Source organism: Panulirus ornatus, chromosome 29, assembly GCF_036320965.1.
Source record: "Panulirus ornatus isolate Po-2019 chromosome 29, ASM3632096v1, whole genome shotgun sequence".
Taxonomy (NCBI): Eukaryota; Metazoa; Arthropoda; class Malacostraca; order Decapoda; family Palinuridae; genus Panulirus; species Panulirus ornatus.
In genome coordinates, this window is record NC_092252.1 from 3,196,649 (window position 1) to 3,223,923 (window position 27,275).

The 27,275-nt window shown below is 36.8% G+C and overlaps 1 protein-coding gene across 3 annotated transcripts; it reads right to left on the bottom strand.

The window, feature by feature from the left end:
• Window positions 1-1,693: 1,693 nt before the first annotated feature.
• LOC139758013 (uncharacterized) lies at window positions 1,694-25,831 on the bottom strand. 3 transcript variants are annotated; one of them, XM_071679004.1, is made up of 15 exons: window positions 25,703-25,831; window positions 24,271-24,398; window positions 23,805-24,000; window positions 22,446-23,020; window positions 17,933-18,061; window positions 16,581-16,664; window positions 15,046-15,156; window positions 13,844-13,957; window positions 13,003-13,139; window positions 10,180-10,284; window positions 8,828-9,069; window positions 8,318-8,505; window positions 6,037-6,140; window positions 4,147-4,273; window positions 1,694-3,082 (listed from the first exon to the last, which is right to left on the bottom strand). In XM_071679004.1, the coding sequence occupies exons 2-15, from the start codon at window positions 24,311-24,313 to the stop codon at window positions 2,661-2,663; spliced, it is 2,577 nt and encodes an 858-aa protein (XP_071535105.1). In that variant the 5' UTR covers window positions 24,314-24,398; window positions 25,703-25,831; the 3' UTR covers window positions 1,694-2,660. The 3 variants fall into 3 exon arrangements, with proteins under 3 accessions (XP_071535105.1, XP_071535106.1, XP_071535104.1); XM_071679005.1 differs by having other exon boundaries at window positions 2,524-3,082; window positions 8,318-8,493; window positions 25,703-25,820; XM_071679003.1 differs by having other exon boundaries at window positions 2,524-3,082; window positions 24,271-24,368; window positions 25,703-25,816.
• Window positions 25,832-27,275: the final 1,444 nt, after the last annotated feature.

The following is a 27,275-nucleotide window of genomic DNA, read 5'->3' on the forward strand; positions in this document are numbered from 1 at the left end:
GCTTTTGGGAAGCAGACCTTGTGATGGTTATTATGCAGGGTTTCCAAGAGAAAGTGGAGGTTATGGTATGCCCAATGCTTTACTCCACTGTAGGGTTGACTTTTTGAATTTTGAAATCTAATAAAAGGAAATGAGCGAAACTCAGTAACAGCTACACAGAGGTAGAAATTGCAGCATTCTATTGGTACGCTGATGATCATACATCCAAGCATGATAAGGTGGGAATGTATTGGGAAGATTTTTGTTTCATTTTGGTGATGTTGAGTGTTTGTGTTTGATAGGCAACTACCAACTGTTTTCTGTGCTCTCTTTTTGCGTGGTTTGCAACTGTGTGATACTTGCTCTTGAGAGGGTAGACAACCAAGTAAGTGTAGTGTGCTTTAGAGAAATGCATGAATTGTTTGCAAAGAAGAGAGAGAGGAATTTTTTTTCTTGTCAAAGTCTGGTATCAGTGAAGAGTTCCTCAAGCATAAATTTGTATGTAAATTTTGAGTTGTGAGGAGTCAATGTCATGTGTGTCACATATGATTATCAGAATGGCTTGTGCTTTGTTGAGTGGGAGTGACTGTCTACTGAAGATGATTGGAGGGTGCAGGTTGCATTTATATCTGTATACATAGGTAATTTATGCATTATACATGACAGCCAGCAAGTGGATGTGAGCAAATGAGGCCATTCATTTGTTCCTCATGCTACCTCAATAATGTGGGTAATGGCAAACCATGTTCCTTGCTCCCTCCACCTTTGACACATATTCCCTCAAAATCATCCTTTCTTAACTCATCCTCTCCACATGTCTACTCCATTTCAGTACATCCTCCTCAGTTATTTCGTTCATACTCCTTTTACTGCCACATCTTTCTCTTACCCAATCATTTCTTATTTGATCATCCCCCCTTCTCCCACAATCACACCACAGATCATCCTCTAACATTTCAAAACATCTTCAGCATATTCAAACCATTTCAGCAAACCCTGGTCAGCTCTCTCAATCAGACTACATATATGTATAAGCAGTATTTACTATTTTCTTATTCTCTCTGCAGTTCACTGATACACTCTTACCCTATCCCTCATTTTCACCCTTTTTCAGATCTCATATCTTTCTCTTAACCTCCTGTTACTTTGTCTTTGTATGCCTTCCAATCACCTACAGTCCTTCCCTGAGAGTACCAGTCATACACACCACTGTTTTTTCTTTCATTAGTAGTTCAGTTACTTCATTCCATCACTATCTCCCATGGTAATCTCTCATGTGCCCACGTCTCACTCTCCAGAGCACAAACTTCACCTGCACATGTAAGCAGTGCTTCTCTAAATACCTTCCACACCCTTGTTTCATTAACTATCACTCTATACCACTCTTACCTCAATCTTTCATGATATCTAAACACACAAGCCCCTTTTCCAAGCTCACTCACTTTCACCACTTCTTTCGCACACAGTCAGTCTTCTATAATCTACATCCTGATTACTCTTTTTACTGGACCCTTTTACCAAAAAGCATCAAATATTCACCGTTCTTTTCCAAACATTTCTCATGTTACTCATGTATACACAGTGTATGTTTTACTTATTAATGTACTGGCAATCTTTTGAAAGTTACTTGAGTGTTCTTTTTCGTTCATCTGTATTCGAATGGCAAGGCAATTATTTCAATACAGGCTTCAATATTAAAAATACAGAATTTATAGTTATGCACAAGTTTTGTGTATAAATCATCAATGCTTATGAGAGTTAGATAATTATTTACTAGATAACTGGGTGAAGTTAAGGGTTAAGGCTAGCCAAGTGAAAGGCCATTTACATATTACTGTAGACAGCAATGAACTTATAGATGGGATTTGTCACAGCAGTAACCAATCACTGCAAGCAAGAGTTACGAGTTCAGGTTAGCTATATGACAAGGCCTACAAATACTACTCAAGAAACTAATAGTAACCTTGAGTTAATCATGTAATAAAACTGACACATTTCATTGAAGACAGCTTTTCTAATTTTCAGTTAGCAATGTGAAAAGACTTTGCATATCACTACATGCAGTTTAGTTATGTAAAAGCCTTTGCACCTCATCATAAGTATGCTAGTCTGTTATTCCTGTTTGTATTAAACCTTATATTATTTATTTCATCCTTCAGTGCTGAACACTATATACTCACCAGTCCTGTTCCAATACTTCTCACTATAGTCAAACCATCCCATAAAAATTGCATAACTTCTGGTTATTATGTTGGATGGAAAGAAATGCTGGCCAGTATATCAAACATAAGAAAAAATACATTATACTGACTGGAAAAAAATTCTAAGAATTAGATTTATCCATGTGTGGTCAACACTTTTCAGTATTTGCAAAATTAACCTCTGAAATGTTAATGCACGAAAAAAGATTAAACTAATACACTACTTCCTCCAACTTCATTTTATCTCTTAAGTGTCTTTAAGACAGTGTCACTTATTCTAAATGAAAATGCTCTACTAGCAATGACTGTATCAAGTCAGTGTCCTGAACCCGTATGCTATCACTAACTCTTGAAAATTTTTTAAATTCTCAAAATTAAGATTACTATCATAAGCAAACATATGCATTACATGAGAAAATAAAAAAACATCTATACAACAAAAAATGTGGCCTTTGTTATGAAATTTGGATAAAGATAATTTCAGTGTGACATTAACTCTGTATCAACCTGACAAACCCCATCTGTATGTCGCTGGACAGCACTGAGAGCTAACACAGCTGCTTTGGTGTCCGTCAAAACATCTCCAGCTAAACTTAAATCATCCTCCTTGTCATGGTTTGAATGTGGAGAAGGATTATCTATTATGCAAAGATGCTCAATGTCATTGTTTTCATGACTGGTATGAGATGTGATTTCTCCTTGAAAGGTAGACTTATTATCACAGATATTTTCTTGAACTTGACTGCAACCATCAGATGACATGAGTGTGGAGTACTCTGTGTCCATGACAGTGCAGTGACCAACTACAGCTGTAGGTGCAAGACAGCCTGCAGATACCTCAGTACTGCTTTCTTCAATGTCTTCTATCTCACCAACACTTGCAGTGGCATAGTCTTCATAATCTAGGAAAAAAATCATTTCATTAATGTATCTTCAAAAAAGACACACAAAATGACACCTTTTCTTTTGCACTAATTTCCATGTTCTACCTCTACATGTTGAGCATGAGGTACATCAGTGTGTCCTGCAATTACAGATAATGTATGAGAGACATTGTTTAGCCACCCACATCTATGTGTCTATCTGTCTGAGGATACATTTTTGTTAGCACATTAACTCAAGAGCAGTACATGACAGAAACATCATATGTAAACCACAGGTCCCCCTCTCTGATGGTGATGAGCTGATTAAATTGGGGGCTTGTAACAGCATAATTTTGCATATTAGGAAAATCTGAAAAACTTGATTTTTTTCAAGTGCCACAACTCATAACCGCTCAATGGCTGGAAGATCAATTCGATCACAAGTATTTGCTAAAGACAAATATGGCACATAAAGTTTTGCTCATTAATGAGCTCTAGTATCCCCCCACCCTTATATTTGCTTTGAGGTAGGCCATCAGGTATTGCAAGCACCTTAATTTCCCACGTGAACTATAAAACTATTGTCCATATCCCAGTGATCTGGTTTAGTTGGATCCTGGGAGGACTCAGATTTGCAGGAAGTAAAATATCCTTCATATTCCTTACGAAGCACTATCTAAAATGCCCATTTTCTATTGTTACAAAACATTGCAGGAAAATGAAATGACAAGAAAAAGTCAAGATGAACAAGAGTTAGCATTTCTAAGACAACAAAGTGGTGGACATGGAACTAGTAAAAATGAAATAAGTGCAGATGGCACTGGAAAAACTGAAATCTATTCAATATGAGAGTAAGGTGAAGAAAGAGATTAAGTCACATGAATGCAAACCTCTCACACCAAATGTGCAAACAGGTTATCATATACAGTATACATAACACATTGACAGAAAGACTAAAGAATACACAGACATGCTTGAATGAATCATAATCATGTAAACATGTGTACACATATGTGCATACAAATACTTCATACCCTATCTCTAGTTAATGTGAGATAACTTATTTCAAAATTTCATGAATACAAAAGTATATCATATTTTACCTGTTTCATCATAAGTTAAGTCTAGCAAGGGAGCATCATCTCTATCTTCCATGTTATCTTCTTCACCAGAGTCAGCAATTGATGATAACATGGGAACATCTTCAGTGTTTGGAGATGGAGCTGAATCCTGTAAGCAAATTTCTTAATATATCTGTGTTAGTATTCACGAGTGTATCAGATGTAGTGACTACAGCAACGAAGACATTTACCAAGAAAGGTTGGAATTCTCAAATGTCAACTTACTATGCAACTTTGAATGCTGAAGATCCATCAACAATGCTTGAAATAATTCTGCATATTAGCTTAGTCATCACTGAAAGCACTGCTAACTCAGTGCAATATGAGCACTAAGAATATTGTCCAAATCTCTAACTTTTATGTTTTGTTAATATGGGAAGGCAGATCTTACATTTATCAAGAGAGGTAATGTGGGTCTCCTTAACATGGATATTACAATATGCACCTTAAAAGCATGTCTCCATTTCTTGACAGACTGGAGCTTCATGAAAAAGTGAGCTCTGTTTAGTAATAATAATAATATTTTACTGGCAACTAACATCTCTCTCACACTTATAAGATGGGTATTACAGGAATGCTACTGCATTTTCTTTTTCCTTAATCTTACTGAGCAAAAATATCCAAGAATACCTTCCTCATGGACTTAAAGGTTCTGTAAAAATTTGGATGAAATTACAAAGAAGAATATTCCCTTTTTGAAAGATTTTTTTTCCTACCACCAAATCATCTGAAATCTAAGTTGACCAAAATCATATGAAGGGTGAAGTCGACCAAAATCATATGAAGGGTGAAGAATTCTATATTAGCTGATATAAGGCAGGTTAGGATATGCAAATATATGACATCTTAAAGTAGCACTGAAAGAGGCTAGTAAAAGTATAATTCACTTTAATGGTTAATTACCACATATCTAAATCCAAGTATTCCTTTGAATGATCATACCAATCAATTCATACAAGGTGATGTAGACTTGCTGTATAGTTAGTGTCAAGAGGTGGTCTTCAAATACATGAAATCTATTGTCTTCAAATCTATCAGAGATAAATCATAGCAAACAGATTTAAAGTTCTATTTAAATCTCATAAAGATGAAGGTATTTGTTACTGTTCTAATATGTAAGGTATGACTAGTTGAATTGATACAATTATCACTGAAGTGCTGTTACAGTTACATTATCAAAACTAATATTTTTCAGCATCTATTCATCAAGCCATTCACATCACCAGTATATCCCGCAAAATTCAGAGATAATAACAGGATGATAATAATCAAGTCTACTACTAACTGCCACCACCTACTATCACACTACAGTCTCAGGCTTAAAATATGTATTGTTCTTTTGAGATACAGTCAACATGGCTCCCTCTTAAGTAGCAAGTACAAATTCAGTTACTAGTAAACAAAATCATTTGAGTAGGTATAAGATCAACTGGTCTTGATAATCTATACAAGCACAATCATTCTGGGTGGAAAGACAGTTTTCCTTTCTCTAATGATGGCTCTCTTTCCTGAGCATTTTAACACTGCAATCCTAATCAGTGTTGTGCTGCATATTTGAAAACCATTCAATTTCTGCCAGAGATCTTTCCCTTTTTTTCTGTTTTACTGCTTCCCTTATCCTAATACCCTCTTTTCTCTACACACAGATGCTTCCCTTTTTTCTTTTTATAATTCCATAATTCTACTTTATTTTGTCTGCTAGCTGATGCAACCCTAAATTTTCATATAAATATCATACTTCCCTGGAAATACAGTGACAGCAAAACTAACTTGCAGAATGCTTTACTACATGTCTTTAAGCACTATTCCTGTAACTTATAATTCAACAAATTGTAGAGATGGCACATACATACATACACTTTTGCCACATACCTGTTGTCTAGGAGTGGTCACTGGGAGGAGTGTGCCAACCTTAGCTCTTTCATCTCCTTCTTTCTCTTCACTGCTGCGTCTGCTTCTTGCTCCACAATTACCCACTGTTTCGATAGAGACAAATCAGTTAAGAAATAGACAATAACTTTCCCAAGATTGTGTATAAATTCAAGGTCCTACTAATCATAATCAAAAGAACGATTATAGATAAAGAGTGTCTTAAAAATAAATCTAGGAGCATTAACATTTCAGCCTTATATATACTTTTACAGTAGGAAAGCATGATGATGTAACATAATTTTTCTATTAGTAGTGTATCGGTCAAACATGAATGTACACATCTTGCATGTGAACTTTTGGGTATGTATCAAAATTGCATAAGAGTGATTCACAAAAATTAACACCAACATGACATTTCTTTTTAACCTCATTATTATTTCCACCACTTCAAGGCCAACAGTCAATGAAGAATTTCCACCAAACAGTCTAGCTTTAGATCAATGAACCTAAGTATTCAGTATCACACATACATGGAACTGCTGCATTGATTAATAAACTGAGGAAAAAAAGTAATAGTAATATGATTTGACCAAATATTCTATGCTAAGAAATGAAGTCATTAAGTAGTCATGGGATCTTATTATGGCTCATAAAATCTGTTGTGAAGTGGCTCAGCTGTAATAAATGGCAGAGAGGGAGGGATAAAAGGAGTTTTACTATTCATTACCTTAAAGGTTGTCATGGGGAAGAAAACAACCAATTGCAACATGGCATTAAGAATACAGGTATTTTTGAATAAGTGAGAATGACCATAGGAAGTAATTTAAGACAGGATGGTTATCTATGACAGAACAGAGCAAACTGAATTGATATGATATACAAAAGGAGATAAGCCAGCAATGGGCTGAACCAGGGCATATGAAGCAGTCAGGGGAATCCATGGAATTTGTCTGTGGATGTTAGGGTCTGGATTTAGTGGGAAACAATGGACAAGTATATAAAAATATCCTGTGGTGAGAGCTATGTGCTAACCCTACCCAAAGGCAAAACCTTATCATAGATAAAGAAAATTTAGAATGGGACCCATTAATGTAGAAATTTTTCCTCATACTGTAGAAGTAAGTAATTACTGAACAGATCTGCTAAAGAATGTCCAATGAAAACCACAAATGTGGAACCAGAACCATATGAAATTACTTGAGATAAGGGAAGCTTTTAGTCAGCATACACTGGAGGAATGGACTATTAAGGGGAGACAAGATATTCGCCTTTAAATTCTCCAAGGCTGCAACAATGCTAGCATGAATTTTCTACATGAAATCAGACACAGCTTCAAGAGGACAAAACACTCCTGGCCCTCTTTTATTTTCAGTATGTTGCCTGCTTTTGTGTCTTCTACATCTCTATTGGCTCTATGCATTCCTGTGCATATATATATATATATATATATATATATATATATATATATATATATATATATATATATATATATATACATATATATATATATATATATATATATATATATATATATATATATATATATATATATATATATATATATATATATATGGATAAAGGCAGCAAGTATGAATAGGAACATGTGAATATGTGTATAAGTTTGTGGATGTATATGTATGTATACGTTGAAATGTATAGGTATGTATATGAGCATGTGTGGGCGTTTATGTATATCCATGTGTATGTGGGTGGGTTGGGCCATTCTTTCATCTGTTTCCTTGCGCTACCTATATATATACATATATATATATATATATATATATATATATATATATATATATATATATATATATATATATACATATAGTTATTCAAGTTTTCTATCTAATACTTTCATTTGGTTCAAGTCTTCTCTTTATCTTGAGGCATTTCCTTTCTCTTGACAAATTCCACCTCTCTTACATGACTGCTGAATCTCAACTACAATGAGTGCTAAAGAAAATGTCTTCAATTTCAAGGTTACTATATGTGAAGATTTGATCTGGTTTGTATCTGCATGTGAATGATCACAATTGTGTACATATAATGCTTTCATTAATCTTAAGGTGTTATCAGACTGTTTGCACAGTGGTTACACTGCAAGTAAGCAGTCACCTTCCATGAAGTTGTATCATTATCAATGAACAGAAGTGAGTATAGTCTCAACAAGGATTTTCTCACTGCAGAAGACTCCTTAATTTCCATGCTTCTGCATGTGGTGCAGCTGAAGGAGCTCCATAAAATGGGTACACAATAATTAAAGAATATCATCATACAGTACCTGTAAAACTTCCTCTTCGAGATGTGTGCCCTGCTCCAGCATCATATGTTTGTGCTGAGTGATGAGCTATGTGGTTTCGAAGAGGAGCAGGTAGAGGGGGCGATACTCCATCTGGGGGTGCAGGTGGTCTCCGACGCTGACGCCTCCAATGCCTACTCAAACTTCCACCAAAAAGTCTGCAGGTATTCCTAATATTTACGGCATCCAAGCAACAGATTTAATGGTAAAGAATTTTCGTAAAAAAATGAACATCAACCTGTATTCCTGGAGTAAATCTGATTTTTGTCCGAGATGGTGGGACTGGAATTGTTCCAATAAATGAAATTATTTGTACATTTGATGGCATAGCATTGTTTCAGTGGTATTTCAGAGCATAATTCATCCTCTAGCTGTGAGTAATAAACACAGTTATGGTCATACTCTTAATGAATAAAAAAAAGTAAATCTTGCAAAACAGAATGATGGAATACAAAATGTGAACCCACTAATATTACAAAAATAAATACTCACAAGGCTGAAGGATCATTAACTGCTACAGAGTAGGAGGGTGGTGGCTCCCGCTGAAGTAAATGTTGTTCAAGTCGTGAAAGTGGTGCCAGTGGGGTAGAGCGTCGACCTACTCGGTGACCATGGTGTTGTGACCTACCCAGCCCTACACGCAATGCATACAGTCGGCATGTACAACCTACAGCAATTACCAACAGCAATGAGCATACCAATCCACCCATTGCTGCTGCAACTATTACCGAGTTCTGAAAGCAAGAGAAATAACTGCACTGCTGATATTGTACTGCAAAGCACAAGCTAGCAGGCAACATGGCTACAGTATTTCTTGGCCTAAATTTCTCATTCAAGGGATAATCAAAGTTGCAAATATTCTTTACAAGCACTATGAGAGTTAACTTAGTGTAGTGTAATAATAATTACTTTCTGGTCAATCTCTACGCTTATGACACAATTTGCAAGGGTCCAAATCCTTCTAACTGAAGGATCAAATATGGTGGCTTCACAAGACATTCCTCAGATTCTTTAAATAACTAAGATGGTTTGGCCTGGAATGTCTGCAAGTGAAAATTTTGACAAACTGAAGCTATTTTAGCAGTGGTCTTTAAGAACAATCACATAAAACAGGGAACAGCAAGCAATCAAGCAATATACGTATTCCTTGGCTTTTTTTCTGGTAATTCAGTTCAGTCCGGTTATCTCCTCTGGAAAAAATTGGATGTGACCATCCTTCATATAAATAAAAGATGGGCATACAAGGTGTTAAAACTATTTTGATCCTGTATGTGTGAAAAAGAGAGATATGAGGCTGTGGTGAAAGTATGACTCAGTTAAGAAAATTAGAAGTAAATAATCATTAAATTCCACCTAAAAATAAACTTGTAATTCACTAATGGTACTGCCTTTGTGACAGAACATAAAATGAGTGACTACTTTTGAGATTAAAATTCAAAATAGAAATTTACCAGTTCTCTCTAGGAAAATGGAAACTATATCTAATACTTTTCTGTTTCTCAAAACATCATTAAGGATATCTTCAAAGATACACTAAACCTTGTAAAAAGTTTACAAGTATTATAATAATATGAAGAAATGATTATTTCAAAAACACATTAGCTTTATGTACATATGGCAGTCCTAGATTACAATCTTCAAAATAAGTGAACACAGGTTCAATTTTCATACAGTTTCAATCAATGTATGGATACTTCTGGAAAGGGACTATCTGGAAAGTAAGGCAGACAATCTAGTGGCCCGGGATTTCTTTCTATTCATCTCTTTTACAATGAATATAAATGTTGCCCTTTTAGTCTTTGCATTTCTAAGCAACAAAGCAATACAGTTGGGATTATGCTTACCCTCAAGCAGTCCTCTTCATCACTAGCATCACCACAATCATCAAATTGATCACATCTCCATGCATCTCGTATACAACGCCGATTGGCACAAAGAAAAGCTCCATGCTGTAAAGCAAAATACTCATATAAATATCTCTGACTGATAATTGAAGCCCCAAATCATTTGGTGTGGTATTGCCTTCAAGTATACAAACACATATATGAATATGCACACATGTAAATGTAAGTATATATCATCTTTATATATAGCTAAATATCTTTTTACATCAATCTGTCTCTCCTGCCTTTGCAAAGAAGCATCAGGGACAGATGAACACTGACTTCACCGAAACACATCCAGTCTCATTCTATCAAGTACAATATAACAAAACCAGAGTCTACTATCCAGAGCAAAATCCCCACAGACTACTTCATAGTTTACCTTGACTACTTCATTCATTCTGGTTCAACCCACTAACAGCACACTATCCCCTCAACGAAAATTTTTGCTTAGTTTTAATCTCTTTCACCATTCACCTCCATTTATATTTCTTTTTTTTTTTTTTTTTTGCTTTGTCGCTGTCTCCCGCGTTTGCGAGGTAGCACAAGGAAACAGACGAAAGAGATGGCCCAACCCACCCCCATACACATGTATATACATACACGTCCACACACGCAAATATACATACCTACACAGCTTTCCATGGTTTACCCCAGACGCTTCACATGCCCTGATTCAATCCACTGACTGCACGTCAACCCCGGTATACCACATCGATCCAATTCACTCTATTCCTTGCCCTCCGTTCACCCTCCTGCATGTTCAGGCCCCGATCACACAAAATCTTTTTCACTCCATCTTTCCACCTCCAATTTGGTCTCCCACTTCTCCTCGTTCTCTCCACCTCTGACACATATATCCTCTTGGTCAATCTTTCCTCACTCATTCTCTCCTTGTGCCCAAACCATTTCAAAACACCCTCTTCTGCTCTCTCAACCACGCTCTTTTTATTTCCACACATCTCTCTTACCCTTACATTACTTACTCGATCAAACCACCTCACACCACACATTGTCCTCAAACATCTCATTTCCAGCACATCCATCCTCCTGCGCACAACTCCATCCATAGCCCACGCCTCGCAACCATACAACATTGTTGGAACCACTATTCCTTCAAACATACCCATTTTTGCTTTCCGAGATAATATTCTCGACTTCCACATATTCTTCAATGCTCCAAGGATTTTCGCCCCCTCCCCCACCCTATGATTCACTTCTGCTTCCATATATATATATATATATATATATATATATATATATATATATATATATATATATATATATATATATGAAATGTTTGAGGACAATATGTGGTGTGAGGTGGTTTGATTGGGTAAGTAATAAAAGAGTAAGAGAGATGTGTGGTAATAAAAAGAGTGTGTTTGAGAGAGCAGAAATGGTTTGATTACATGGAGAGAACGAGGGCAGAAAGATTGACAAAGAGGATATATATGTCAGAGGTGGAGGGAACGAGAAGTGGGAGACCAACTTGGAGGTGGAAGGATGGAGTGAAAAAGATTTTGAGCGATTGGGGCCTGAACATACAGGAGGGTGAAAGGTGTGCGAGGGATAGAGTGAATTGGAATGACGTAGTATACCGGGGTTGACGTGCTGTCAATGGATTGAACCAGGGTATGTGAAGCATCTGGGGTAAACCATGGAAAGTATTGTGAAGCCTGGATGCGGAAAGGAGCTGTGGTTTTGGTGCATTACACATGACAGCTAGAGACAGTGTGAACAAATGTTATATGTTACCTAAGATGAGCTCTATTCTTTCAAAGATTGGTCTTTCTGGTCTTTGGCCAAAAGTATATCACATCAACTTTGTTGATTCTATGATTGGCAAAGCCATTCTTTTTGGTAATTCGTTTGTCTTCATATTCTGTTTTTTGGATGATTCAATCATCTCTCACCCACTGTAGTTTTTCTTATAATTCCTAAGTACATTCCTATAGTTAAAGTTCATAATGTACTTCTTGATTTGGACACAAGCGAATTTTATAAATTGCAAGGGATTCCTTATTGTGTTTTCCAGGAGCTTACTGATGAATTTGTGCCAGTATTCACTTTTCTTTTTCAATCTTGCAAAAAAAATCAAGGCTTTTTCCTTATTCTTGGGAACATACATTGGTGCAACCTATTACAAAAAAGAGTAAACGTTCTAATCCTTCAAACAATAGTCCTATTCTTTTGACTTCTCTCCAGTCTTTACATTTCTCCTTAACTTCCATTTTTGTACACATCTCGAATATTGTAAATTTCTCCCTGATCAAATCATGGAATTTGCATGGTGAGTTTCACTGCTGATATCATTTCCAATGTTATTAATGTCCAACCGTGCCCTATGAGAAACTACTTGGAATCTTATGCTGTGATCTCCAATACTTAATATTAACCTTGCCCTTTTTAGAAGGCAAGCTTTCAACCTCTACAAAAGCTCTTGGAGTATTTTTTATTCTATTTCTTTTTCTTCTCATTCAAGGCTTCATCTTAACAAGGACTTCCATCCATGACTGAAGCCTTGGTGGGGCAGAGCTTTTAATGATTATGCTTTAGGGCTATTCAGAGTGAAATGCAAAACAAGATCTTTCCTTACACCTGCCAGACAAAGAGGCCGAAAGTTAGGTGTTCTCAACATGCACTGACCTTGGACAACATAGAAGTCAGTATATCACCAAACACTGAAGGCCACTCTGAGGCTACTATTGTGTTTTGGGGATTAATGCTTGTGTGCAGAATTACCAAACTGCTATGAAAGTTTGAAAATAAAGAGTTAATTACCTGAGGATGGCATAACTGAGGAGTACAGGCAGCTTCATCCGAACCATCGCCACACTGTGAGGCTCCATCACAACGCTGGGAAGCTGTATAGCATCCTCCCCCACGACTACATGGGATCATATGATGACAGTGCCCACCTTTAATACATAAAATTATCATTTGAACTAGATAACCTATGTTGCTGATGTAAGCTGAATTCTTAAAATGCTGCTGCCATAGCTGATCACAAACCAAACTTCAACTGAATTCTCATTCTCAAAAAGTTCCTTCTTTATTTTCATTTCATCTTCATCAGTTTCTAGTGTCAAAGTTAGTTTTCCAAACCTACAAATATATAAATATATATTCGCCTAATATCAAGAAAAAACTGCCTTACCAACTTTCCATTCAATATATGACAGAGTACATGATATGGTCTACCTGCATACATCTGGAACATAGTCCCAATTACAGAAGCTCATACTCACTAAAGTGTGGAAAAAACCTATTGTAGCACATTATCAACAACTCTAATAATAATCAATTATAGTGCCTTATTCAATACAGAAAAAGTAACAGGGGGAAAATAGAGGAGGAGAGAAAGATACAAGGGGAAGGGAACTGGAGGAAGCAGGAAGAAAGAAGGCAGAAAGGGAAAGAGAGAGATGATGGAGAATGAGTAAGACAGAGAGAAGAGAGACAAATAAAAATGAATGAAAAGGTAGGGAATGGAAGTAAATAATGTAATTCTACATGCCAATCAGCTTTTTCGTACATTTCTCCTTCAGATACTTTCAATCAAAGCATAGGAATCAGAATAACTACTCCATCAGAAAAATTATAAATCTAAACTTTTACATACCGCAATCAATTTCATCCTGTCCTCCTGGGCAGTTCAAAACCCCATCGCATCGCTGTGTCTTAGGGTCATAACAGGATTGAGAATTTGGTGCACACTGGGTTAGGTTAAAGCAACCTGAAGTGACAAAATACATGCAATAAGAAATATATTGAATTTCAAAAATTATGATAAAATTTTTTTATCATAATCACACCTTTTCAAATCAGCATGTTTCTTCATAACTAACTCACTTATGGATGATGGTCCATTTCTGATCCATCTTCCATCAGTTAGCCAAAAAATATATGGTTTCAGAAGTGGTAGAGGATGTGTGGATCAGGTGTTTGCTTTGAAGAATGTATGCGAGAAATACTTAGAAAAGCAAATGGATTTGTATGTAGCATTTATGGATCTGGAGAAGGCATATGATAAGAGTTGATAGAGATGCTCTGTGGAAGGTATTAAGAATATATGGTGTGGGAGGCAAGTTGTTAGAAGCAGTGAAAAGTTTTTATCGAGGATGTAAGGCATGTGTACGTGTAGGAAGAGAGGAAAGTGATTGGTGGTTCTCAGTGAATGTAGGATTGCGGCAGGGGTGTGTGATGTCTCCATGGTTGTTTAATTTGTTTATGGATGGGGTTGTTAGGGAGGTGAATGCAAGAGTTTTGGAAAGAGGGACAAGTATGAAGTCTGTTGGGGATGAGAGAGCTTGGGAAGTGAGGCAGTTGTTGTTCGCTGATGATACAGCACTGGTGGCTGATTCATGTGAGAAACTGCAGAAGCTGGTGACTGAGTTTGGTAAAGTGTGTGAAAGAAGAAAGTTAAGAGTAAATGTGAATAAGAGCAAGGTTATTAGGTACAGTAGGGTTGAGGGTCAAGTCAACTGGGGAGGTAAGTTTGAATGGAGAAAAACTGGAGGAAGTAAAGTGTTTTAGATATCTGGGAGTGGATCTGGCAGCGGATGGAACCATGGAAGCGGAAGTGGATCATAGGGTGGGGGAGGGGGCGAAAATCCTGGGAGCCTTGAAGAATGTGTGGAAGTCGAGAACATTATCTCGGAAAGCAAAAATGGGTATGTTTGAAGGAATAGTGGTTCCAACATATATATATATATATATATATATATATATATATATATATATATATATATATATATATATATATATATATATATATATATATCTTTTTCAACTAAAAGAATTTATATCTCTTGCAATACTAACTGCAGTATAATTCATCAGCTCCATTGTGGCAGTCAGATATATCATCACAACGCCTTGCAGTTTTATAACAATCTGTTCCTTCCCCACACCACCACTCATCAGCATCACAGCCTGCAATGTTGAAGTATATGCAATTGAACCATCAAGATAAATCTTAAGCTAACTCATCTTTGGTTTACAATATAAAGAACAAGTTTGAAGTTTAAGCTAATTCATCTTTGGTTTACAATATAAAGAACAAGTTTAAAGCTGAAGGTAACTCATCTTTGGTTAATAATATAAATCCCTCCTTAGTAGGACTGTATGACAATACATACAGTTCAAATACTCACTGTAAATAAGTGTATTACTTGACTTTAATTACAGAGAAAAAAATCAACTTTTCAGGATGAGACCTTCTTCTGTAATCAAAGAATGTATCATCCATGGAGACATATACCAATGACATGACAAAGTAACAAACAACATTATCATACTGGAGGTTAGGCTACCTGATTGACAGGACATCTCTTCAAATGATCAGCTGAGTCCCATGACCCTTCATAGTTTGAAGTCATCACAAAACTACTTGCATTGCAGGCAGTGGGGATCATTATATGACTGTTTGAGTTTCCTGGGCTTTTCCTGAATAACTCACTGATATTGTGACATTTGTAAATCTGCTCAGAAACTCTTAGTCATTATATATATATGCCAATTTCAGAAACAGAAAACATAAATAGAGTTAAATGTTGTTTAAATAATGTGGGTCACTAAACAATACCCCCTTCCTTTCCCATCACTTCCGGTTGAATTATTCCTCCTCACAAACAGGGCCATACAATTTATGTTTACTTATTTTTACATATCCATTACTTTTACATATGTTTCTTTCATATACAGAGATAAGACATTACAGAATTTACATCAAAGGTTCACCTCCTGCTTTATATTAACCCCCCCTCCTTCTGACCACCATCCCTCTTGCCACGGCTTCTACATATTAACTTTTGCAGTACGATATGGCTGTACTATATGTACCTCATACCTCATTTTTTGTACACATCCTATACTTTTACATGTATTTCTTTCATTTTATAGTGAGAAATAGAGAACCAGAGGACCTTTACTTTCTAGCTATATCATGATTTCCAAATACAACTTCACCTGCATTTCAAAAGTTAAGTGAAAATCGCTCTTTGACCATCCAGAAAAAAATAAAAAACATATGAGATAATCTCACACATTAGTAGCCTTTCAACAGGCCGAGTTCTTTTGTAAACTCTGTGCTCGTCTATCCACATCCAATATAGGGTTGTAGAAAAGATATAAAAATTCTAAGGTTCTCGTAAGAGTCTTCTGACTCAAAGGGCCAGGCTGTTGTGGCACATATCCATGTCCAAAATGTTTTGTGTATTGTCTTGATGGCTAATAAAACATTCATCACTTCTATTCTTATCATTTACAAAAATATATTCCTGGGGATAGGGGAGAAAGAACACTTCCCACGTATTTAATGAATGCCAAAGAAGGAGACAACTAGTCCTCATACTTACCAAAACAGCCCAGCTCATCTTCCCCCTCTTTGCAGTCCCATCGTCCATCACAGTGTTGACTATCAGTCAAACCTGCACAACCAGCTGGGAAAAATAGCAGTAAGTCTGTGTCATTACCTCAGCAATAAATGGACACAGCAGACAACAATGCACTGAATACCAAGGTCAAATCCTAATGACATAGACATCATATTGTTAAAGATGCATATGCTAATTCAATCTTCCACAAACTTTATTAATACAGTATCAAGAGCACCCTCAACATCCCTCAAACAAAAAAGTATGGATATGCTTGTGTACAAAGCATGGAAGGGTGAAGTGAAAAAGACTTTCAGTTATTTGGGCAAAACATACACGAGAGTGAGAGGCATGCATGAGATATAGAGGGATTTGGAACAATATGGTAGGATGGGGCAGGGTGTCATCAATGGGCTGAACAAAGGGATTTGGTGTATTTTACATGACAACTAGAAAGTGGATATGAACAAATGAGGTCATTCTTTGTCTGTTTTGGTGATATCCACTTACATGAGAAACTGTCATTCCAGGTCAAGTTTGTAAAGTCTACTCAATATCCTACCATTAACAAAACTACTGATGTCCTTAAGTTCTCCTATTGCAATTAAGCTTACTCAGATTATCTGGTCTTCAATAACCTCCATCAATACCAACATGAGGACCAGCTTCTTATGACCTATGGCTACCATAACTGAATCTATCCTATTTTCCTGATACTAATTTTCATATGATTTCGTTTTTTGTATAATGCATGATAGGTATCACTTAATTTTGTTGAGAGATAAGCATGGTGCAAAACTGTCAGGGCCTATTCACATGCTTTACATATTTCTTTTTAAAAAGGCTCAAGTCATGTGTACAAAAGTACTCCTTGTAGCTCGGCCCTGAATAAGAAAAAAGGGAAGGATAGAGAAAGGGGGAAAGTCAAAAGATATGCTTTTGATTGAAGAACAATTCTTTGCTGTAAACAGTGCCCCATATATATCTGAAAGAAATCTCTTTTAGTTGAGGTTAGAGAACAGAAATGGTCATAAAACATAATCTAATCTAATCTTCAGCTTCATAGGCATGCTTTCTATGACAAAACTTGTTCTACTCAACAGTACAGAATACTCAAGCATCCTGCCACACTGGCCATCAATTTAGACTACTCATTAAGTAGACAATAAAAATGGCATCTTTGAGTGCAAACTTTGCAAGTAAACCAAATGACTACAGAGAGTGTGTCTGATAATCTGGAGTATCAAGGCAAGAAATCATAAACGACATATGACCAGTAATAAGCAAAATGCTAAAAATTCATATACTTGTACTAAGCAATCACATTTACTCACCTTCACAGTTTTCTTCATCAGAAGAATCTGGACACTCATGCTGGCCATTACATCTCCAAGAGCCAGGGACACAAAGTCTGGGATCATTACAAGCAAATTCATCTGATCCACAGACTGTTATGTTGTTGCCTTGAAGAGAGAGAATGTTTCCAATTGCGATATTACTGATTCCATGAGTAACAATTATTCTAGTCATGCAAGCTGAAAACTTTTAAACAATAAAAATCAGTCATGCAATAAGTTTTTACCAATGTGCTTCAAGTTAACATCTCTGGAAAGTATCTGAGACCATCTCATTGAGCAACATACAATAAATTAAGACCTTGACTATTACTATTCTGTAACTATATCCTGTGCATCCCGAATGGACTGGCCCATACATAAACTTCAAAGAAGTCAATCAGTTGACTTTTCTGTTCATAGGTATCTAATATCTAAGCCCACTACCAACAGTCAAATAAGATTTAAAGCACTGTTTTCCCAAACGCTTTCAGATTTGTAAATCTTTGGGCATAATAACAGGACCTACCATTTTAGAAACTACTGCAAATAGATAACAAATCCATTAAACATACACAAGAAGAAAACAACATCTTACTGTCATAAGAATTACTCTGAAAAAAGTAAGTGTCTGAAGTATGTCAAATAATAAGTAAACTTGAGGGAGAATAAGTAGGACAACTATGGGGATAGGAGGAGGTTCAGAAATGTGAAATAATCATACAAAAATTCGCAGGTTAATTACTGAAAATGACGGACAAACAATATTAAGGATGTTATCAACTGGGGGGTAAATACAACAAGGAGTAAATTACCACGTTCTACAGCAATGTTCATTTAAACACAGCCCTTTAAAGACTTCCCATATCTAATAATATATACATATTTTTTCATGTGTATTCATCATAAAATAAAAATATATATATATATATATATATATATATATATATATATATATATATATATATATATATATATTAGCGTGTCGTAGAAAGCGACTAGAGGGGACGGGAGCGGGGGGCCGGAAATCCTCCCCTCCTTGTATTAACTTTCTAAAATGGGAAACAGAAGAAGGAGTCACGCGGGGAGTGATCATCCTCCTCGAAGGCTCAGAGTGGGGTGCCTAAATGTGTGTGGATGTAACCAAGATGTGAAAAAAGGAGAGATAGGTAGTATGTTTGAGGAAAGGAACCTGGATGTTTTGGCTCTGAGCGAAACGAAGTTCAAGGGTAAAGGGGAAGAGTGGTTTGGAAATGTCTGGGGAGTGAAGTCAGGGGTTAGTGAGAGGACAAGAGCAAGGGAAGGAGTAGCAATACTCCTGAAACAGGAGTTGTGGGAGCATGTGATAGAATGTAAGAAAGTAAATTCTCGATTAATATGGGTAAAATTGAAAGTTGATGGAGAGAGGTGGGTGATTATTGGTGCATATGCACCTGGGCATGAGAAGAAAGATCATGAGAGGCAAGTGTTTTGGGAGCAGCTGAATGAGTGTGTTAGCGGTTTTGATGCACGAGACCGGGTTATAGTGATGGGTGATTTGAATGCAAAGGTGAGTAATGTGGCAGTTGAGGGAATAATTGGTATGCATGGGGTGTTCAGTGTTGTAAATGGAAATGGTGAAGAGCTTGTAGATTTATGTGCTGAAAAAGGACTGATGATTGGGAATACCTGGTTTAAAAAGCGAGATATACATAAGTATACTTATGTAAGTAGGAGAGATGGCCAGAGAGCGTTATTGGATTACGTGTTAATTGACAGGCGTGCGAAAGAGAGACTTTTGGATGTTAATGTGCTGAGAGGTGCAACTGGAGGGATGTCTGATCATTATCTTGTGGAGGCTAAGGTGAAGATTAGTATGGGTTTTCAGAAAAGAGGAGTGAATGTTGGGGTGAAGAAGGTGGTGAGAGTAAGTGAGCTTGGGAAGGAGACCTGTGTGGGGAAGTACCAGGAGAGACTGTGTACAGAATGGAAAAAGGTGAGAACAATGGAAGTAAGGGGAGTGGGGGAGGAATGGGATGTATTTAGGGAATCAGTGATGGATTGCGCAAAAGATGCTTGTGGCATGAGAAGAGTGGGAGGTGGGCTGTTTAGAAAGGGTAGTGAGTGGTGGGATGAAGAAGTAAGAGTATTAGTGAAAGAGAAGAGAGAGGCATTTGGACGATTTTTGCAGGGAAAAAATGCAATTGAGTGGGAGAAGTATAAAAGAAAGAGACAGGAAGTCAAGAGAAAGGTGCAAGAGGTGAAAGAAAGGGCAAATGAGAGTTGGGGTGAGAGACTATCAGTAAATTTTAGGGAGAATAAAAAGATGTTCTGGAAGGAGGTAAATAGGGTGCGTAAGACAAGGGAGCAAATGGGAACTTCAGTGAAGGGCGTAAATGGGGAGGTGATAACAAGTAGCGGTGATGTGAGAAGGAGATGGAATGAGTATTTTGAAGGTTTGTTGAATGTGTCTGATGACAGAGTGGCAGATATAGGGTGTTTTGGTCGAGGTGGTGTGCAAAGTGAGAGGGTTAGGGAAAATGATTTGGTAAACAGAGAAGAGGTAGTAAAAGCTTTGCGGAAGATGAAAGCCGGCAAGGCAGCAGGTTTGGATGGTATTGCAGTGGAATTTATTAAAAAAGGGGGTGACTGTATTGTTGACTGGTTGGTAAGGTTATTTAATGTATGTATGACTCATGGTGAGGTGCCTGAGGATTGGCGGAATGCGTGCATAGTGCCATTGTACAAAGGCAAAGGGGATAAGAGTGAGTGCTCAAATTACAGAGGTATAAGTTTGTTGAGTATTCCTGGTAAATTATATGGGAGGGTATTGATTGAGAGGGTGAAGGCATGTACAGAGCATCAGATTGGGGAAGAGCAGTGCGGTTTCAGAAGTGGTAGAGGATGTGTGGATCAGGTGTTTGCTTTGAAGAATGTATGTGAGAAATACTTAGAAAAGCAAATGGATTTGTATGTAGCATTTATGGATCTGGAGAAGGCATATGATAGAGTTGATAGAGATGCTCTGTGGAAGGTATTAAGAATATATGGTGTGGGAGGCAAGTTGTTAGAAGCAGTGAAAAGTTTTTATCGAGGATGTAAGGCATGTGTACGTGTAGGAAGAGAGGAAAGTGATTGGTTCTCAGTGAATGTAGGTTTGCGGCAGGGGTGTGTGATGTCTCCATGGTTGTTTAATTTGTTTATGGATGGGGTTGTTAGGGAGGTAAATGCAAGAGTTTTGGAAAGAGGGGCAAGTATGAAGTCTGTTGGGGATGAGAGAGCTTGGGAAGTGAGTCAGTTGTTGTTCGCTGATGATACAGCGCTGGTGGCTGATTCATGTGAGAAACTGCAGAAGCTGGTGACTGAGTTTGGTAAAGTGTGTGGAAGAAGAAAGTTAAGAGTAAATGTGAATAAGAGCAAGGTTATTAGGTACAGTAGGGGTGAGGGTCAAGTCAATTGGGAGGTGAGTTTGAATGGAGAAAAACTGGAGGAAGTGAAGTGTTTTAGATATCTGGGAGTGGATCTGTCAGCGGATGGAACCATGGAAGCGGAAGTGGATCATAGGGTGGGGGAGGGGGCGAAAATTTTGGGAGCCTTGAAAAATGTGTGGAAGTCGAGAACATTATCTCGGAAAGCAAAAATGGGTATGTTTGAAGGAATAGTGGTACCAACAATGTTGTATGGTTGCGAGGCGTGGGCTATGGATAGAGATGTGCGCAGGAGGATGGATGTGCTGGAAATGAGATGTTTGAGGAAAATGTGTGGTGTGAGGTGGTTTGATCGAGTAAGTAACGTAAGGGTAAGAGAGATGTGTGGAAATAAAAAGAGCGTGGTTGAGAGAGCAGAAGAGGGTGTTTTGAAATGGTTTGGGCACATGGAGAGAATGAGTGAGGAAAGATTGACCAAGAGGATATATGTGTCGGAGGTGGAGGGAACGAGGAGAAGAGGGAGACCAAATTGGAGGTGGAAAGATGGAGTGAAAAAGATTTTGTGTGATCGGGGCCTGAACATGCAGGAGGGTGAAAGGAGGGCAAGGAATAGAGTGAATTGGAGCGATGTGGTATACAGGGGTTGACGTGCTGTCAGTGGATTGAATCAAGGCATGTGAAGCGTCTGGGGTAAACCATGGAAAGCTGTGTAGGTATGTATATTTGCGTGTGTGGACGTGTGTATGTACATGTGTATGGGGGGGGGGGGGTTGATATATTAGCATCAGGATATTTATGAAGAGAAATTTTCTGCCTCAATTTCAAAGATAAATTCTGGATTTGGGGATGGCCCATATAATGCTCAGTTGCCCTCCAGGCAACAATGTTTACTGTTACTAAATTACTAATGACACAACAACCATGGACTTTATATGGTTAAATTCAATTTCATATTGTTCATTTCTCATTCTGTACGGATAAAAATGTGTTAAATAATTTGAAAAGAAATGGGTAGGACAAGAGTTGAGAGAAAATCTATGAGATGTTAAAGGGTCAAACATCATTATCTGCACATTCCCTCATACCATAGTGTCTATTCAACTCACTTATCTGATACTGCAGCGTGAAGCCCAGATGACTGGAGTCAGCCTTAGTGTCTGAAAAGAACTTGACAATAACCCTAGAGGCTTTAGTAATGATAGGATAAGGTGCTGATTTGCCACAAATGTGACCCGTGGTCTCAGTTTCCTCTGCAATGTTGTGTACAGGATTATGAGAGAATATGGCCAAGCTGCTGTTAGTTTTAGCAATGCTTATTTTGTGGCTCTGTGATGTCAAGTTTGAAGATACATCAACTGTAGTACCATCATGATCCTGGTGATGACTGAACCACTTTCTGCTGACTGAATAAACTGAAGATTTATCTTTATCATGTCTGTTTTCATGCAAAATCCTTCTGTGGCCATCACTGGTGGAACCATCAGCATTTCTTCTCCTATCTTTGAAAGTAGCTTCTCTTCTCTTTTTCTGACTGTGAGGCCTCTTCGATTTCCTACTATTAAAAGAAGTGTTCTGTTGTTCTGGCTTGCTTGATTCTGTCTTTATCAATAACCACTGGTGTGGGCAACAGTCATGCTGCTTTTTACAATTTTTGTCTTCATCCAAGTCAAACCTGCTGAAACTGTCAAAAGAAAAAATCATCTTAGAAAACACTTTCTTTCAAAATTACTGACTCAGAGAAAAATGTAGTACTTGAAAAGTACAGTAAAGGTTATTTTTCTATGCAACACAGCATTTATATATATATATATATATATATATATATATATATATATATATATATATATATATATATATATATATCTAAGACTTTCAAAATATTCCCTGCACCTCCTGACATCACTTAATCATGAGTGACTTTCTGTCATACATTTTCTACATTTTTTGCTACCTGTTCTCATTCACCCTAATCACACTAAAACATTCCTATATCAACATAAAACTACATACTCTGCTTTGCTCCAATCACTTAGTCATTCTCAACTTCAGCAGCATCCACTATGGGTTGCAATACATGCTCAGTGTTTCACTCAGTTTTAACTGTGCATGCCAAACCATGTAGATGGAAAATAAACACAATTTTAACTGTACAGGCCAAAATGCTACTAGCTAGTGCAATATCTGTCAGACACAAAATTTTGTCACTGACAGATATTGCACTAACCAACAGTTGACTGTAGTTAATTTTCCTACCTACTTCTATATGAACTACATTGTAAAATTTTCTAAAAAAAAAGTTTAGAAATGTGCTCATAAGTATGCTGATAGTTCCTATCTCTCTTTATCCCCCAAAATTCCCTAACTGAAAAATATAAGCCTTGCAAAAGGAATGATGTGTATCATGTTTCCACTTCAACACTAAGTTATCAAGGTAATTCTAAAAAGCTTACACTAGACTGGTTTACCTTAAAATAACAGTATCTTGGTAAGGGTTGTGAAGGATCCATGAGCATGATACATGAGTGGGTGGATCTCTTGGGTAAAGGGGTGATGTGATGGTTCCCCCAGTGGCATTAAAATGGGCCACCCCTCCCCAACATGCTCTCTTGTTTACAAGTGTGCCATGGATGCTGCCCTTTACAGAACACAATGCCAGTAACACTGCAAAGGAGATGAAAAAATTATTCAAATTTGTGATTAGAATAATATGTAAGTTGGGATGGAAGTGGATTATCAGTCCAATTTATATTCAGTGCCTACCATGATGCAATTAGGAACTAAGGAAATAAATATTCTTTCAAAATCTGAGTAGCTTCGTTCTTCAGCAAAAGGGTTGACCAATACAATACAAAATTCTGTTCAGGTTATCCTACGTTACTTTAGGAAGATAAATGAAACAAGAGTAATAAAACCAGAAATAAAAAGTCTTACCTGTTAGGAGAACTGCCAACAATCGTTGCCTCATCTTGTGCATCAATAACAAATGCTAGTTACCATCATGGAAAGAGAGACTTCTGTCCTCCATATTTCTGAGAGCATATATATACATGTACTGGTACCTGATCAACCAAAAATATTATCGTAGTATATTTGTGGTACTAACTTGTTTCAAAATAACACTACAAAATGGTCTTATAAGATCAAAGATACAATACATAGTCTAAAAAATACTATAAATCAAAACCCAAAACACTTAATTCTAAACATTTGCAAGAAGCAATAACATACTTCAAAGGTAGAACTTGTTTCTTGACAAAGAAGGCCACAGACCAGGTAATTAAGTAAAAAATGAAACAAGCACACCATCTTTTAGTCCAAGAATCTAAATCTGAACCCTGGAACACTACAGACTGATAATAAGAAAATAAACACCTAAAATAACCTAAGAGTCCAGATATAACTCATGTGTCATTATAAGATTGGCGGGAATACTGCCTCTAGGTTCATTCTGAGGAGACCATAGCCATGCTTCAACATTGTAAACACATAATCAGATTTGACATAAAAAAAGGGGGTAGAGAAGATGCCTCTAAATAACCAAATATCCACTGAAAAATATAAAAATCCTGCTTTGGTACTAGGTATTTCTTTTTATCATTCTAATTCATCTTTAAATCTATAAATATAACATTAAATACACTATGATATCACAGAAAAGCATGAAAACTGCAGTCTTCAAAGACAATTACAAATTTTACCAAAAAATAATTTCCAATATGCTCAAGTGAAATCAATAAGTAAAAAAAAAATCTAGCCAAAATCATTTTCACAAATATATGAATGCATATGCATATAAAATTTTACTAAAAATATGCAAAATAAAACTCCATGTCTTTCCATACTGATGTGACAAAGTACACAATATCATCCAATATTCAAAGCTTATAACTTATCATAAACCACAAATACTACAGACAGAATGCAAGTCATAATCAAAATAACCATCAGAACAAATACTTATTAATAAATGAGATAAGAAATGTTTTGATTCAAGGATACTGACTATCAATTGATTGTTAAAGTGGGGTACAGTTTAAGGGCATATCATACTAATTATCCATGAAAAGTGACTGTCAAACTGTTTTTATGCCTCTTGTTTGCATGAAGTCAGCTACACCAGCATTATTTCATCTTGAAATCAATGTTCTCACCATTAAATCTACAAGTTTATGGATGTAAATATAGAGAAATATTTCCATAACATCAGTCTTCCACGAGAGAAATTAACAAGTTACGAAACAAAACAAGTCAGTGAAATTTCCCTTCCCGATAAACTATCATTCAGTGAGAGCCGACCTCTCTCTCTCTACCCTTCAACTTTACAGATATCTGAACTTTTTACAAACAGAAGGTAGCACCATACCTGTCTCCAAGAAAGAAAATCGTGACGAGAATCAGACGTAAGGCCCAAATATATTGATAAAGACGACAAACACTCCTCCCCCTCTCACCCTCACGTCAGCTGCGCAATGTAAACAATTACAGGCTGCCCTGAAGAATGCCTGAGGCGACCGTTCGCCACACGAATTCGAATCCGGATTCCATACGTCACCTGTTTCTGGATCTAATCCCTATGACAAGTGCAGCGGGCAACCTACATATCTTGATCGTTCAGTGATATGAAAGCTTCTGTCATGACCCAGCCGGCATGAGATTAACGCCTGTTATGATATATCATACTAGATATGATATCAATATCTGATTCCTCTTCTAACCATGATTCTGAGAGAGAAATACCTTATCATATAACCTAGACGTGAGTATATATATATATATATATATATATATATATATATATATATATATATATATATATATATATATATATATATATATCGTATATTCTCCCTGGGGTTAGGGGAGAAAGAATACTTCCCACGTATTCCCTGCGTGTCGTAGAAGGCGACTAAAAGGGGAGGGAGAGGGTGGCTGGAAATCCTCCCCTCTCTTTTTTTTTTTTTTTCCAAAAGAAGGAACAGAGAAGGGGGCCAGGTTAGGATGTTCCCACAAAGGCCCAGTCCTCTGTTCTTAACGCTACCTCGCTAACGCGGGAAATGGCGAATAGTTTGAAAAAAAAAAAAAAAAAAAAATATATATATATATATATATATATATATATATTATCCCTGGGGTTAGGGGAGAAAGAATACTTCCCTCGTATTCCCTGCGTGTCGTAGAAGGCGACTAAAAGGGGAGGGAGCGGGTGGCTGGAAATCCTCCCCTCTTTTTTTTTTTTTTTCCAAAAGAAGGAACAGAGAAGGGGGCCAGGTTAGGATGTTCCCTCATAGGCCCAGTCCTCTGTTCTTAACGCTACCTCGCTAACGCGGGAAACGGCGAATAGTTTGAAAAAAAAAAAAAAAAAAAATATATATATATATATATATATATATATATATATATATATATATATATATATATACTTTTTGCACCATCCTCGGCAAAATATTTAGACATCCTGTTTCTGCATTTTGCCAAAATTCATTCATTAATTTTTCCTTAATTGAATTCACCGCAACAGATCGATTATCCTTTCCTTTCTTACTAAGTCACGGGAAGGTACTAGGTACAACTTAAAGCACCAAGGTTAGGTTACATAAACAACAATACTTATCAAAGACAAAACCTCGTGTAAAGTAAGTTTATTGTTTATTGGTGAGTAAGTTTAGAAGGGTCCAAAAAATTATAAGCTAATGGAGAGTATATACTTGGGTTAGGATCTTCAGGCAGCTGGTTAATGTAAAAATACAGCTGTATTATTTGAGTGATATCCATGAATCAGGATATATAATAGAACTGTCTATACAGCCTCGCTTCTAAAACGAAAATGGAACAAAACCACATAGGATACCTAGTGACAGCACTAGGATTCCATGCCTTACCCTTTTATGGAATGAAGAGATGACATTGAAAACTGAATGGTAGAAAACTGAAATGGA